The sequence below is a fragment of the Taudactylus pleione genome, unplaced genomic scaffold (genome assembly GCF_031769625.1).
Source record: "Taudactylus pleione unplaced genomic scaffold, aTauple2 ptg000129l, whole genome shotgun sequence".
Taxonomy (NCBI): Eukaryota; Metazoa; Chordata; class Amphibia; order Anura; family Myobatrachidae; genus Taudactylus; species Taudactylus pleione.
The window spans coordinates 6,902,404-6,920,252 of NW_028284531.1; the positions used below are offsets into that span (position 1 = coordinate 6,902,404).

General features: G+C 42.0%; 1 protein-coding gene across 1 annotated transcript in view; it reads right to left on the reverse strand.

Annotated features, from left to right (window-relative positions):
• The window catches only part of FAM227B (family with sequence similarity 227 member B), a 484,199-nt gene that overhangs the window by 401,662 nt on the left and 64,688 nt on the right, over positions 1-17,849 (reverse strand). The window contains exon 7 of the mRNA XM_088472811.1: positions 502-600. Coding sequence (XP_088328937.1) covers positions 502-600 — 99 coding nt within the window. The remainder of the gene's footprint in view (positions 1-501; positions 601-17,849) is intronic.

Sequence of the window (17,849 nt, forward strand, 5' to 3'; positions counted from 1 at the left end):
GCAGCAGCGGTGACATTAGTGTACATCTGTGAATCAGGCCCTTTGTCTGCCTGTTATTACCAAGTCTCATTTTATTATGGTTTTGATCCTAAATGTGAAGCAAAACAGAATATGTTGGTGCTATATAAATAAATGATAATAATAGAAATATTAATAATGAATTAAAATTACCTGAAGCTGGTCTGGTGACTTGCATTGGCCCTATAAAGATAATTTATCGCTGTGTTTTCTTGTCAGTCATAAATGAATGACCTCAGCTTTTGCACTCCAATGTGTTTGCATTAACAATTATAAACAATCCCCAAGATACTTTTGTTTAATAATTGGTCAGTGCCACCTCTCCCTCCTGTTAAATGTCACTGTGTTTAATTTGCGTGTAACATAATCCCTTGAATGTAAAGCAATGTATATTATGTTGCCACTCTATCAAGGATAATAATAATAATTTTAATACCCAATTTCTTATAAAATATACTACCTATTGGTTTTAACATAACTCACCTTAAATCTCTGAAGAAAAAACCACCAGAAGCAATCTTGAAATATGGCTACTGAGCTTTCAGACAAAATAAGCTTTGACCATATTTTTCCACTTCCAATCTAAGGATGTCAAATAATAGAAATAACAAAATTATTATATACATATATATCTCATGGATTCTCAGTGCACACCATATAACAATACATACTATACACATTGAAATCTTTAAAAATGTAAATGTTATGTAACTACATAGCTATTATATACTAGCGGGGCCGGTGCTAGACTTCTAGGCTACCTAGGCAAAACTTCTGCATGCCCCCCCCCCCCCCAGGTACTCATCTAGCCCCTCAGGTGAAAATTACTTTGCACAGGTGGAGTGGTGGATGAGTTTTGTGTTAAAAGAAAAAAAAAAATATACATATATATATATATATATAACACAAAACGTATCCGCCACTCCACCTGTGCAAAGTAATTTTCACCTGAGGGGCTAAATTAGTACAAAGAGGGGGAAGAAGTGTGTATATACATATTATTATATATATATATATATATATATATATATACACCAATGAAAGATTAATCAGCGCCACCTGGATATAGGGCCTGATTCAGAGCCGCTCGTTCGCTCCGAGCGATGTTCGCACATCTGCGCATGCGTCATAATGCGCATGCGCCAACCAGTCATTACGGTCGAAAATCGAGCGCTCGCAAAATAGCGAGTGCCTGCTAATTTGAGTGACAGGATGAGGCGTTTGTGGGTGGTAACAGGGGAAGGTGCTTGAAAATGGGGAGTGGTGATCCGAACGCAGGCGTGCCAAACGGTCAAAACGGGCATTTTAAGGGTGTGCATAATTAACAAAGCAGCGTCATCGACCATGTCACTTGGTTGTTTCTTAGCCTGAACTGTTCGCATGATTGCGGTAGGATAAACCTACCACAAGCACTGCAAGCAGTTCAGATGCCTTTCGATGTACTGGATTAATCAAATAAATAGCGGAGATGACGTAGGATGCGAGCGGCCAGGGGGCGTCTTTACAAAATAGCGAGCGCATGTTTCGTTCGCTCGCTCGCTTAGACAGAGAGGCGTCAACAGACCGCAAAGAGCGAGCGCTCAATTTAAATAGCCGGCCCCTTTTTCTGAACGAGCGAGCGCAAATAGCGTCCGGCTCTGAATCAGGCCCATAGTCTATACACAGATAAAACAGACCTAATATTTAATAACACTATCCCCTTTGGTACTGGGTGTCAGCTATAAGCAAGAGATATGGGCATAGCAGTGGTGTGCTGCTATTGCATAGAAAGATATAAAACAGTGAACTTGATACACAGCGAAAATAGTGCAACTTTAATAAATAAATATATGCTTGGTCTGTGAATTGTCACTGCAAATGAATATAATTAAATAAATAATATATATAAAGTTTACTAGTACTTGGACATGGCCTTTGAAATTTTTTCTCTCCAGTATAATGGATGGACTGATTCATCAATGTGTTGCTATCCTTTTGAAGAAGGAGAGAAAACATTTCAAAGGCCATGTCCAAATACTAGTTTCGTTTTCACCCATTTGTTGTCTACAGCCATACCAACTTCTTAACGCCCAAACTCGTCTGATCTTGGAAGCTAAGAGTGGTCGGGCTTGGCTAGTACTTGGATTGGTGACCTCCCAGGAAGTCTGAGTGCTGTAGTAAACCATACTGGGTCATGAGAAATGACATGGCTTTTATATCAAGGAGAGTCAAAGGAGTATATATATTGTTATCAACCTTCATTAAGAAGAAATCATTGAAACACCAGGATCTCCCCAAAAAGAATTTATGGCTACTTATTTTTAGAAGGAACAGAATTGTTATTATAAACTTTTTATGTTTATGTTTTTGCAAAATTGGTGGCATCTATGGACTAGTGTGTATACATATATTATATACACATATTTATTTCTAAAAGATTTTTTTGATTAAGAAATAATGACATGACTTATGTGCAATCAAAAGGAAAAATTACTAACGATCTATATGCAAAAGATCAGAATACCTACAAATAATTATTCCTCTGTTTTAGATAATCCTATAGACAGATATTCAAGATACCCAACTATCTGGAGGTCTGAGACATGAATTTAACATAAGATTTGAAGGCACTTCAAAATTAAGGCATTCCCTATTATCTTCATCATTAATATATAGCCTTGATTTTTTTATATAATTCCTCGTACACAGACTATATAGATTGGAGGCAGGGACATGCGATATTGGTTATTTTTTAAAATTGATAGATACTATAAGAATTGGATTCATTCAATTATCAACAATATATGTTTTAATAAGAAAAAGTATGCACAGTTGCAAACATCTCTCAGTTTTATTTTTAGATAACCATCAAAATGGCGCCCAACAGGAACTTGACACGATTCCGTTATGGTTATGGTGATGATAAGGAGAGACATGACGTGGATAACCCAAAAAATGGCGCCCACCAGGAGAGTGACAACATCTTGTTATGGCCAGAGAGGCGTGACCTGACGGAAGTGATGAGTGAGGAGTCCCGGAAAGGTCTGGCGATGTGACGCGATTGGTCACACTGTGAGAGCGGGCGGAAGCGCTGTGTACAGAGTCGGGGAGATGACGAACTTGGTCAATGAACCGGCGGGAGCGCCTATCGGAGGACCACGTGGATTACAGACGCTAGAGGAAGTACGATCCGGAAGTGACGCTATGTAAGGATAGGGCGGAAGTAGTCTTATGGAGAATTGCCTGTACTAATATGAACTAAGGGCGGAAGTCTTTGAAAATACGTTATTTAATATAAGGTTTTCAGCTAAATTTAAAATTCAACATCTAATGATCACTGTATTTAAATCTATGTCTAAGAACTTAGTTTCCATGTGTACATATATAAATTAGTAGTAACTGGGGAAAATTAACCACAGGAAGTGAGATCCCAGATTGCTGATAATTAATCCTCATTAGTGAGGTATATATAGCTCTAAAAACCTGTATGGAGCTACACTACCCTTGAAGAAGTCTAGGTGAAGGACGAAACGCGTTGGGAAGCTCCACTCCTGCCCTATATGAACTTGCTGGGAAATTTTAAATAAGATAAGCATTTGGCATTTTATCCTTACTTATTTTCCTTTAATTTCCCTTTGCAAAAAACGCATTTATTACTTTTAAAAAATGCTTTTAAAGAATTCTTTATGAATTTTTAGGAGACTATATGTATGAATTTATTATTGACCTTGTCCCTTATCCCTTGTGTTTTCTATGTTTTTTAGTGCGATAAACTTTGTACACCCCTTTTTATATTGAATGTTCGCTTCTTATATAATTATTTTTGATCTCATAAGCCATTGACATATGGAGATCTAATAAGCACTTTATTATTGCACAATCACTTTTCACTATTATGTTTAAGGATCATTATTGGGTATGTTATTAAATATGTTTGATCCCTGAATGGAATATTCACTTTTAAATTAGGTTTAGAAGTTATTTTTAGGACAACTAATCTTGCACAGACACTTTATATATATTATTTATTTAATTATATTCATTTGAACTGACAATTCACAGACCAAGCATATATTTAGTTATTAAATTAGCACTATTGTCGCTGTATATCAAGTTCACTGTTTTATATATATATATATCTATATATATATATACACACACACACACAGTATCAGGGGTGTAACTAGAACTATTTGGGCCCCGTAACCATTTTTCAGGGGTCCCCCCTAACTTAGGGTTTTACACAATGCCCACAGTAGTAGTTCCCCTAAAACACTAAATGCCCACTTTTAATGGTGCCCCTTATGTAATGCCCACTGATATGGTGCCCTTTACGCAGTGCCCCCAGCAGTAATAATGCCCCTAAAAGTACTGCCCCCTGTAGTAAGGCCCCTGTAGTGCCCCCAATACTAAGGCCCCTATTGTGCCCCCAATAGTAAGGCCCCTGTAGTGCGGCCCCTGTAATGCCCCCAGTAACGTGGCCCCTGTAGTGCCCCCAATAGTAAGGCCCCTGTAGTGCCCCGAGTAGTGCGGTCCCTGTAATGCCCCCAGTAATGCGGCCCCTGTAATGCCCCCTGTAATGCGGCCCCTGTAGTGCCCCCAATAGTAAGGGCCCTGTAGCGCCCCCAGTAGTGCGGCTCCTGTAATGCCCCATTTAGTGCCCCCCAATAGTAAGGCCCCTGTAGCGCCCCCAGTAGTACAGCCCCTGTTATAAGCGAGCGCGCACACACACACACATACATACATAAAATAAAAACAACACTTACCTTAAACCCTGACCCAGTGCCTTCTGCCATACGTGCCCGGCGCCCGCTCCTCGAAACTATGGGAGTGACGTCACTCCCATAGTGCACTGCGGAACCCGGAAGACGGAGCTCAGACGTGAGCTCTGTCCCCGGCGCATGCTCCTCGGAACTATGGGAGTGACGTCATGACGTCACTCCCGTAGTGCACTTCGGAACACGGAAGACGGAGCTCAGGAGTGAGCTCCGTCCTCCAGCACCGGGGGAGCTGGAGTAAGGGTAGAGGCCGAGATGGAGCCGGGTGCCCGCTGGTAACACAATCTCAGCGGGCACCCGGCTAATGGGGGAGGGGGGTAATCGGAGGGCCGGCGCCCCTATGAAGCTGCCTAGGCTTGCCTAGTGGAAGCGCCGGCCCTGTTTACTAGTATAGTATATTCCAGTGTTTCTCAAAGTCAGTCCTCAAGACCCCTAACAGTTCAGGTTTTCCAAATCTCCTAGCTAGTGCACATGTGAATTAAGAATCTTCTGGCACTGTTCAAAAGACCCACTGGTGGTCTGAAAAACATGAACTGTTAGGGGTTTTGAGGACCAATCGTGAGGAACTTCTAAGCAGCCTCTGCTGTGCTCTGAGTTATGCATCACAAAGTCACTCAGGCCACAGGCCATGTAGGACCCTGCACTTAGCAAATAAAGAGGTGTCAGTGTGGATGAACAATGTGTGAGCCTGTGTGTGAGGGAGTGTGTGTCAGTGTGTATGTGTGAAATAGGGAGTCTGTGTCCATGTGTCTATGTATGAAACAGGGAGTGAATGAGTGTATGTATGTATGAGATACTGTGTAAGTGTGCGTGTGTGAGGTGTTTGTATATATGTAAAAGATAGGGAGTGTGTTCTAGTGTGTCTATGTGAAGCTGGGTTCACATTAGCCGATGTGTACCCAGCGCAATATTGCCGCCGACGGGACCAGGCATGCAGCAAATGCATACACACTTACCAATGCCGGGTCAGACGGGGAGAGGGACATGACATGCTGCATTCTGTAGCATGACATTGTTAGCGACATCCCCCATCGGCCCTGCAGTAGGCTAACTGTCGCTAATGACCTGCGGGAGCGCACATATCATGTGTACACACTAGACGATGTACCCAATATGTCGATCCAATCCGCAGGATCGGAACGACATATTGTCTAGTGTGTACCCTACTTAAAAGAAGTAGTCTGCTTGTCAGTGAAGACAGACAGCGCTACACAGGAACACTGTAGCCATTCCTTACACCAAAAGTCTCATAAACCAACAAAATCATGAAGATAAAATAGAACATTAAAACCAGTTTGTGACTAAGAATAATAAATATACAATTATATTAACACGTTAAACTGATATAAATAATCTTTCATAATCTTCCTGTTCCACAAGTATACTGTTAAGCAGCTTACTCTGGTCCAGGGATGCCGTTACTATTGTTAATATGTTTAACTTAATCCTGTAGCTGCAGCAGCTTGCTCTGCGCAACAGGGTATGACATGCACCCACGCATGTGCAAATGTGACATTATTTTCATCAGCAGTCAGTTTTATTATATAGATTGTTGCTACATATATTTACAAGATACTAAGGCATGTTGTTTTACTAACGGCTATTGTTGAATTTATTGCAGGTGCGTTTTTGACGGTTTTTAGAAGTCCACTCTAGAGACATAAAAAAAATGCTAGCACTCATTTTCAAGTACCCCAAATATGACTGGACTACTTATATTCACCTAAAAATACAGCTTTATGCCATTCTACACTACTTTTACAAAGACGCTAATAAGAAGCAATTTAAACTACTTAAGTACCCCAAACACTTTTATTAGGGCTATTAGTACACATCTACATTGATTCCCTATGTTAGTGCATCTTTTTTGGGGGTACAGACTGATTACCCCAATTCTGACAGTACTTTCCGCCTGTGCCGCATTCGCCGCTTTCCTTTTTCGCCCGTTTAGGAATTGAATAGGGCGAAAAGAAGGGACCCGTATGGAAAATTTTCGCTTCTGAAACAGGAGGAGGCGGAAAGTCGGACAGGCGAAACTTTTCCTACTTTTCGCCTCTAATGGGCCATAGTCAAAAAGCGATGCGACTAGGACACACCAGTAGATTGTGCTGATTAATTTCATAATTTACGACTGAGGGCCGTATTAAATTAGTGGCGAAAAGCAGTTTTTAGCGAAAAAATTTCGCTGGTGATGTCATTTCGCCAGTAGAAACTTATCCCCGTATTCAATTGTTACGACTTTTCGTAGGTGCGAAAACGCAATGTAATGTACCTGGCGGAAAAGTTTTGCCTATGAATAGCTCGGGGAAAAAAGTGCAGAAATGCGGTTTTAGGGTGCAAAGGTGGGGAAACAACCCTGCACTCTTAGGACAGGTCCCCAAAGGTAAACTGTGTCAAAAAATTCCAAAAAAGAATTAAAGAACACTCTAAAACATCACTTTGGAAAAGTTAAAAGTTGGGGTACAAACTTAAAAACTAGCGAAATAGACTTTGGGGGGTCTGCAAGTATGGGGGAGGTGTTTTCTTGATTGCAGGTGCTTGCTGCAGGTACATTTTAAACGCTTTTTAAAACCTCACTTTAGCAATTTTTAACCATGTTTGCACCCATTTTCATGTACCCCAAATTTAATGGGACTACGTAATTTGCCAAAAAAACCTGCAAAATGCTATTCTTCACCACTTGTGCAAAGACACGAAATAGCACCAATTAAGAGCATTTAAACACCCCAATTACCTCCAGCAGGGCTATTCGGGGGTATCCATAGTGATCCCCCATGTCAGTGCATCTTTTGGGGGGTGTCAAGCTGATTTCCCCATATCTGCCAGCACTTTGAGTTTTGCCAGGACATGTTTTCGCGTCCTTTGGAATTGAATACGGGGATAAGTGGGGACGTGCGCAATACTTTTTTGCATGCAAAACCAGCGATGTCGGCGAAAAGTCTGGCATGCAATAAAGTATGGGACTTTTAGTTTCTGGCTGAATATGCCCGAGTCTCTGAACCTGTATATGAAGTGCTACAATGTAGTGGCCGCAGCTTTTTTCATTCAGGTTCGTTGTGATTCATAAACAAATTCAAGTGCACACAGATATACAAGTGTCACAGCTCATTTAATTAGCACAGTCTGCTGGTGCGTTCTAGTTGCATCACGTTGCAATTTAGATGCATTTTTCGCATTGCGATTTAGATGCATTTTTGGCAAAAAAAAAAAAAAGGCACCTGACACTGGCAGATTAGCATGGGACCTGGCGGCTCACTCATGCCAGGCAAGTTGCGCTGCTTGGCGTATTGAGGCTAGACGTATAATGACACGTCAGTTGTTTTACACAAATAAAGACTTCTTCAGACTCAATGGATAGGAAGACCTGTATATACACATTCTAAAGTGTTATTATAGAAAAAAATAAAATTATATTTGTGCCACTAAGAATTGCAGATGCACCAATACACTTCTGTGTATGTGTGTCCCTTGTACAGTATATTGCGGTTTTTAAAATTTTGCTACTACTCACTAAATCCACACCTCCAGTTGCATCTGACCCAGGTGCAAGAGGCTGAGGGAGTCCCATGGAAGGGGAGGGAGTCCCATGGAAGGGGAGTGAGTCGCAGCTCGAGATTTGAGTACGTGAGTCACTCTGAAATGGTCACAAAGAAGCAAATGGACTAGTGATCGCATTTTGCGATTGACTCTGATTAAGGTCCGATGTATCTCACTGCTACAGTTCCAAGTGGGGTTTTCTGTTTGGCTTTTAAATGAGGAAGTCATAATATTTGTAAACTTGTGACAGTGTACGAAAGTAATCTGTAAAGAGCTGTATTACACAGTAGTATGGTTTATCATGTTATAATATAATCTGGGATCACTACTGTGTGGCATAATATGAACTAGGGGTGATACTGTGTGGCATAATACGAACTGTGGGCCTCATTTACAAACAAGTTTTATCACCAAAACGAGTGATATATTTCACTGTGTATGATAAATGGTGCTCCAGCCAATCAGCTCCCAACTGTCAACTGTTAGAAAACTGACAGTTGGGAGCTGATTGGCTGGAGCACCATTTATCATACACAGTGACATTTATCACTCGTTTTGGTGATAAAACTCGATAGTAAATGGGGGCCTATAGGTACTACTGAGTGGCCTAATGTGAACTGAAGACACCACGGTGTGTGTGTGCTGTAGAATATCCCCCTCTACATAACCCTGGGTGCCCACCCTAGTGAAACATGATGCCAATACCTATGTTCATTTGATTCTACAATGAAAGCTGGGCAATAACCAAAATTTCAGCTTACACTAGCTACATCACCAATGTGTTAGCTGGCAAGATATGAGATATAAAACCTGAGCTTAATCTTAGCAATCAATATCTTGACAAGTGCAATAGCTGCACTTCCGATGCAGTATATGCAAAACCAATTGTTTAAATTCTATAATATCTAATGATACAATAATCCAAATATATGTGAATATCTAAAGAAGAAAATTTTGATAACTGATTATGCCACAATAACTCCTTTTGTCGGCTTCCCCTAACAGTTGAAGGAAGTACCAATGGAACAATTTTTAAATAAGTTATTGCTTGCCTATTAAAAACAGAGGACCTAATTCAGACCTGGTAGCGAACGCTGAGCGCTAGCAAGTGGGTCGATGTTGGCCAAGTGCGCATGCGCACGACGGAGCCGTCTCCATCGTGCGCATGCGCGAGACCCGAATAACGGCGGCCAAGCCGTCGTTATGGGTCTCGCTGCAAAGGGGGCGTGCTGTCGATGTTGAGTGACAGCACGCCACCTTTGGTGGGCGTGCCGGGGGCGTGGCTGCCCAGACGGAGGCGTTCCCATGGGAACGCCTACCGTCTGGGGCCGGCCCCACTGACATCACAAGTGATGTCAGTGGGAGTGCTTCCGGCTCTGATAGAGCCAAAAGCACTCCAGGGCTTGCGGCAGCGAGACCCTACCGCAAGGGTCTTGTAGCAAGCCCGATGGTCGCGATGGTCTTGACCATCATTTTGGCCGCTCGCTATAGCTGTGGGTGGTTACTCACAGCTATGCGAGTGGCCAGGAGGCCGCTCTTAAATTCAGAGGGACGGCCCTGATTCAGAGCGAGCACTCTGTCAGAGTGTCCAGCTTTGAATCAGGGCCAGAGGCCCTTGCAAATAGAATAACACAGCGCTTAAAATAACAATATGGACAATAAACAGTGATCCAGAGTTCAATTATTTAATATGAATTACACGTTAAAAACTGGAAACAATCTTTTAAAAAGTAGCAGCTAGATTCAACATACAATCACACATATACCGACAATGCAACAATCAGTGAGAATCTGAACAAAGATCATATAGTTAAATCCAATGTGCAACTAACTCAATAGGGGTCTCCAAATGGGCCCGATGTAATATCCCAAACTCTAATAGGGCTAGATATTGATAATTTATGTGCCGACAAAATCAAAAGGTCTGATAATGACCTGTATAGTAAGCTCACTCTTGAGGAGGAGTCCCACAATAGAAGGTGGATGATGAGTAGTGCAGACTGTGATAATCCTTATAAATCCAATGGGGAATGTTCCACAAGCGGTCACCAACTCCGATGGTTCGCCCACCTGTAGATGTAAGAGTACCTGTGTATATGCTCACCCTTGAAGAGGAGTCTCGCAATGAGGAGAAAGTTATTAAATGGAGCAAACTATGATGTTCCTTATGGATCCCATGGGGATTGATCCACAGGCGGCCACAGGCTCCAATGGTAGCTGATGCTCACACACCTGTGTGGTGTGTAGCGGTGAAGCACGGGGTGGCCCGCCATATTGGAATAGGCTCCAGCCAGGTGTCTGAGTGTCACTTCGAGTAAGAAGTAGTCGGGCAGCTCAGCATACCAGTCTCCGGGCTCCCGCCGGGCTTCCGACTCCAGCGGGCGTCCGGCTGACATGAATGAATGAGGGGTCCGTGAGCAATAGGCAGGGAAGGCCGGGGAAGGTGCCACTGTGGATGATGGGGTCAGATAGTTGAATCCAAGCTGATGAGATGAGAGAGCAGCAATACCTGACGCGTTTCCCCGTGGCTCCGCCCACGGCTTCGTCAGAGGTTAGTGCCTCTCTCTCAAAGCAAATGTATATATAGTGTGCTTCCCATTCAATTAATACTTGCAGCTGTTACAATTTAACCATTGAAGGCAATACACACAACGAATAATTCAGAATCATATATAAGTCCACAGCAATGAAACTATTTGGCAATTTGTAATAGAAGGCAATCTATTGTCTAAACAAATCAATATTTAAAAATATGTATAAATAAACAAATAACAAACACTAAAGTTCTATTAAATTTAAGTGAATAGGCAAGGTAAATTAAAAATTTTTTATTAATATATTAATTTATTAAATAAAATAAAAATAAATATGGGGACTATAACACTGCCCTTTCTTTTGTCACCTCTCTTAACACTAACACCTTCAATCTTTAATTCACTCACACTTTTCATTCCCACACCATCTCCTTTCTGGATTTGACCCTCCAGACTGATGGGTCTCATATTATATGCTCTAATTATCAAAAAGAGGTCAATACCAATTCCTACTTGCACTATTCAAGTGCACATTATCTTCCATGGAAGAATAATATTCCTAAGGGACAACTACTTAGGATTAGACGTAATTGTTCCAAATTGGACACTTTCGAGACTCAAGCTTCATCACTCTTAGAATCCTTTAGGAAAAGAGGTTATCCTGAGGAGCTTCTACAAAAAGCTCTACAAGAAGTTAGATCTTTGGATAGGAGGTCCCTCCTAAACAAAGACAAAGGAGCTGAGAGGACTAGAAAATCTAATCATATGGACAATAATGATGTAGCCTTTATCTCTAAATTTAATAGCTGTTCTTTGGATATTAAGAAAATCATAAATAAAAATTATGAAATTTTGAAACATGACAATATTCTCAGGAAGATTATCCCAAAAAAACCTTTGGTTATTTACAAAAAGAACAGATCCCTTAAAACTCTTTTAGCCCCTAGTCTTCTAAGACCTGTACGAGAATCTAGTTCAATCAGTACAAATTGGTTACACGAAAGACCAAAAGGTTTTTTTAAATGTGGTAAAACTAGATGTACCACATGCCAATTTGTCTTGAACAAAACAAAATTGTTAAATGTGTTAATGACTCTAAACCTTATGAAATTGAGTCGTTTATGAATTGTGACTCCAAATATGTTATTTATTTGTTGAAATGTGACTGCAATCTAACCTATGTTGGACGTACCACCAGACCCCTTAAACTGCGCTTCATGGAACACCGTCGGAATATTATAAATAAGTTCCAGAAGCACAGTGTATCGAGACACTTTAGTGAAGTACATGGGGCGGACCCTAAATGTTTGAAGCTCATTGGAGTAGAGATGGTCCCCCCAGACATACGTGGTGGGACGAGGTTTCAGAAAACAGGATTTTGGTACTTACCGATAAATCCCTTTCTCCGATTCCACAGGGGACACTGGAGTTCAAGACAGTGGGGTAAAGACGGTGGTAGAGCAGAGCCTGGCACTTTAAATAATTCTGAAGTGTGACTGGCTCCTCCCCCTCTATGCCCCATCAGCCCCAGTTATAAGAACTGAGCCCGAGAGGAGACGGTAGACAACAGGAAAATGAGGAGAAGGAGAAGACCACAGAACGGAACAATACCGACTGAAGGAGAACAGAGGAACCCACTGCAGGGAACACATGCAGTCACACAACTAGATAAGGACCCAACAAAACGGCAGGAACGCAGCGCTGGGCGGGCGTCCAGTGTCCCCTGTGGAATCGGAGAAAGGGATTTATTGGTAAGTACCAAAATCCTGTTTTCTCCTTCATCCACTAGGGGACACTGGAGTTCAAGACAGTGGGGACGTCCCAAAGCCAACCTCCCGGGTGGCAAGCGCGGAGAACTTGCTGACCTTTCGGCCAACCGAAACAGGGACAGCCCAATACTGGAGGCATGTCGTAGAGCCAGGAGACAATCAGAGCTCCTTGCTGAACAGTCACAGACATTCCACAACTTACAGCGTAAATTCAATGGAATACGGCTAGAGAGTAGCCGCAGATGAGAAGCATCAGAACACCGTAAGCTCAGCCAAAAACAGACCAAGCAAGACCGCTGGGAGCAGAAAACCCCAACTAGAATCCATAGAATGGCAGTAACATGAGAACAAAACTCGAGAAAACCGTACCAGCGACAACTACAGGAAGCTGCAACAGTCTCAGACAGCAGAATCCCAGCACTGCGGGACATCAATCATATAGATAAAAGTATAATGATACCAATATACAGAGACGGAGCTGAACCCGTCCACAGACTCCTAACCAAGCAAACAAGGAGGCAAGAGTCACGACCTAAAAGTCGCCCTGAACCATTCTCGAGGTCCAACTATAACTACTAAAGGGTTGGTAACCAGTGGAAGGTTTAGACCATAGAAGTTGTCAACGAGTGGCGATCCCACTGGGCATGAGGCGGATACGAGAGGATTGAGACTACAATTCCTTCCAGTGGGTCACACGGCAGTACCACCCCTCCTGTCAAACAGCAGACAACTTCCTACATGATGGTAGAGTGTAATCAGTACCAACTACTGGCCTGAACATAGTATGAAAACACCCAGGATACCCTTAGCAGAAAAAGAGCACGGATGCCACCTCCACCCAGGGAGAGTTACCAATATAGGGAAGTATCCCATCCGCAAGGCTAAAGCACTAGGACAACTATGAAGGTACCATTCAGGTACCTGTCAGTGTGCTGAATTTATCAACAGATACTGAACAGGAAACAAACCAGGCCCCCTGTATGGAACATAGAGACTGTCACACTTTATAGTAAAGATGTGCATTAGCCCATAGATGCGCTTCAGTCCATAAAGCCAACAGATTCCAGTAGAATAGGGTCACAAATCTCAATGTTACAACTATGCACCTACACACCAGGAAAGCTCTAAAGTGTACAGCCAACTGATTTAAAAGAACTGAAGGCTGCTAGGACAGCAGCTAGGGTGCGTAAGAGAGAATAACAGCTATGTCAGGATGCATGAAAAGGAAGCATCTTCCGAGGTATTAGTGGGGTAAGCCCGCTTACCTGTGAGCGACCAGAAGCCCTCTGGACGCTATGTAGAATGTCACTGACCTTATTCAGCTCACAGCAACCCACCACGACAGGTACAGAGAGTAGCCTCAGTGGGCAAAGATCAATGCTCTACAGCACAGACTTCAGTCTGGAGATGCTGCAGAAGAAAATACTGTAGAAACTAGCAAATTGTTAGTGGAGACAAGAAGGCCGTACAACAGGACGCTATACCTGAGCCTGTTCCATTAGAGATATGTATCCATATAGAGATTACACATACCCCAAAAACGGTCTGCTAGTGTATCCTTACATTAACACTTATAATGGTGAAGTGTGTATTACGCCCACAATCTGATACAACCCAGGCCAGACTCTGCCTATATCGGCGGGTGGCCCTAGGCCTCATGTAATTTAACTAAATAAGTCATGAGGATGGAATAGATCCAGGATTCTCTATGTACTGATAGGAAATGTACCCAAGGGACCATCAGATACCCATTTTATTGAGATATGCGACAAGACAATAATATAAAGTACCAGAATCGATACTGGGAAAGGTACCTGTACATAGACATAGAATGCGTTAATTATCCCAAGTAAGAAGAGATATATATATGTAATGATGACGCCAGTCAGGGCCAAAAACAGATTTCTCCAATTATTAGGAAAATTCATACAAGGAACGGGAATATATCAGTATATATACACATACACACACATAAACATAGCTGCATGAAAAGGCAAACTCTTTGAAAGGAAGAGTTAGTACCGACATAGTAAGTCAGTTGTCAAACTCCTGCACCAGGAGATCAGCACGCTACATACATATATATACACACACACACACATATATCCCGCAATAGGAGATCAGCATGCTATATATATATATACACACACTGCATTCCTAGTGTCTTACAAGTTGGTTACTAAGTGCGCCCTAGAGTGTAGTTGTAATTAATAGGTCCCCCGAAGTGGACGCCGTAGATATAGACTGATGGAAACAGGACTATAACCCGAGGCGGGTGTAAGTACATATCCTTATATACATGTGTGGACATACAGGAAGGCCCAGGACATGTATAGAGTCCATACTAGAAGCAATGCCGTAGGAGCCTGTGACTATCCTATGTAAGCTGCAGAACATGACTCTAGTCTATAGAGCCACCATATAATATGTATGGATATAACAGACAGCTTCTGGTAAACCCTGGCAGCTTTCCAGACGTGGAATAATATGTACCTTAATGATTGTGGTAGTATAGGCATACCTACACATATCCATAATTCTATACATATACACACACACCACCCAATCCCTAGGGAGAGATGGTGTAAGCGGAGTTATAGAACAAACTACCGGATCAGGAGAGTCCAGCCTCTCATCGCAGCATCCTCTTTAAATATGCTAGGTATCAGACATAAAACTGAGAAGAGCATATCCTACCCCTGCTTTAATGGTAAGGATAAGAAGCAATATATATATATATATATATATATATATATACATACACACACAAATCCCCACATGCCTACGCGTACCTACATACAAGATTAGTAGGTGACGATATAATTTGAAAAATATAACATGGGCAATAGTTAGAGCCATGGAAGGAACTGAGGTCTTAACGCCGGGTCTAGTATAACATACAAGTATATACATACATGTGGCTTACCTCCACGCAGGGAGACTGCTCATGTGCCGCGCGTGGCTGTCATTCTGCTACGGCGTTGGGGCAGGAAATGTTAGCAACGTACTATCCCAGACTGATTGCGATCCTGGGACCCTTCCGTTACCGGTGTACTCGCCTTATCAGGTGTGCCCTTCTGGCTCCAGATGATGGAAATCAAAAGATGACCTCAGTGATGCGAGACAGCAATGCCAACCACCACAACGGCCATATGTTACTACTTCGTGTTGTGTGTGCTGCCGAAGGGAATAAATAAGATATAAATCCATATAGATGCACAGATGCATACCTTCTAAGGTAAGCACCGAAGGCTGTTGAGATTTAACATATGTGCAGCCACATATATGCATGAGAAGAGTACGGCTCATTCTTAAGGTGAGCCAATGTGAGGCATAAGCCTGAGGATGGGACGCACCCTTTTTGTAACCTTGAGTTAAAGATATGCAATAACCGTAATTTCTGGCAGCAGCCACAACAGTGGCCCCGACTATGCATACTATACACATTTAGGCATTGGATTTAACTATATGATCTTTGTTCAGATTCTCACTGATTGTTGCATTGTCGGTATATGTGTGATTGTATGTTGAATCTAACTGCTACTTTTTAAAAGATTGTTTCCAGTTTTTAACGTGTAATTCATATTAAATAATTGAACTCTGGATCACTGTTTATTGTCCATATTGTTATTTTAAGCGCTGTGTTATTCTATTTGTATCTTTTTCTCTTTTGAGAATACAGGGAGACCTGACACTTCTCCACACAGCTGCTAGTTTAATTAACTCTTTCAGCGCCCTGTGAGAGTCCTTTCTTCCAGAGGCCCTAGCACCCTTTATTGTCATTGAGTAAACACAACCCATTACTATTAATGAAGGGCCAGATTAGGGCCAATTGTTAGCAACACTGCAACTGGAGGGAGTGTAGGCAGCCTAACCCTAACCCTTCCCCTAGTGCCTAACCCTAACCCGACCATAGTGCCTAACCCTAAAACTCACTGGATTTTGACCGTCGGATTTTCCCTCAAGATTCCAGAAACGGCATTGTGACCACCGGGATTCTTACTGCTGGGATCCTAACTATATCCTGATTGCCCAACTTATGTCTTGACTCAACAAAAAGGGCTCAAAGAATTTGTGTTCTGCTGAATTAAACTATTATATTAGTGATCAAGAGTTGCTAGCGATTGTTATTACTCTCAAAGAGTAGAGTCACTTACAAGAAGGTGCATTCCATACTGTAAGAAAATATAGTGATCATCACAACTTAAAAAGCACATTAACTGTGCTAAATGATTAAATTCCTGACAAGCAAACAAACAAAAAAAGACAGGTACCTAATCCAGGCAATAATACCAGAAGGAAAGATAAATAGTACTTTCAGTCCTTCAGGTCTCTACACAGTAGCAAAAAGTAATCCTACAGCAATATCATGAATTGCCCACTGCTGGACATTCGGTATAAATTAAGCCCTTGAATAGTATGTCAGCAGTTTTATGGCACAGTTCACTCAAACCATACTACAACATGCTAAGGATTGCCAACAGGACAACTGATCTCAACACTTGTCTTTAGCAGAATTTGCATATAATAATTCTGAACATACTGTACTTGAATATTACACAGTCCATTAGTTACTGACTATCCACATTAATATCCGGTTTCCAGTAATGACACGGATGTTCCAGTAGTCCAGGAATTCCATCAAAATCCAAAACAAGTATGGAAGAAAGTTATAGCCAGTTTGCATCAGCCACAATCTAGATACAAACAGATAGAAGGTGATTGCCAGCACCAGTAATTGGAGACAGAATTTTGTTATCCACAAGTATCTGAAGGTGCCTACACACTTGGCAATGTGCTAACGATCCAACATCGTGTACGATTTCCCTTGAAATCTCCCCGGCAGCCATGCACACGATTTGGTACAACGAGCCGCCAATTTGATACACGATCTATTGTGCATCGTGTCGGATGTCCAAATTGTGAGATCGTGCACGATAAATCGTGAGCTTACCAACAACACACGAGGATCGTCACGATTGGATGGAAATTTAAATAATGGGCGGGGCTAGCTATGGGGTAAAAAAGCAGGCGCCATTTTAACTCTGTGCACATTCTGCTCTGCTACTAGTGAGGCTAGGTGTATACCTGCTGAACACTGTACATTGCTACTGTGCTCTGCTTTGTATTTGGCTTGCCTTTTACAAAGTGTGTTCTACCTGCAAGTGTGTGCTACCTGCATTCTATCCTGTTCCTGAATTCTGTGCTGATGGATCCCTATCGATATAGAGTGT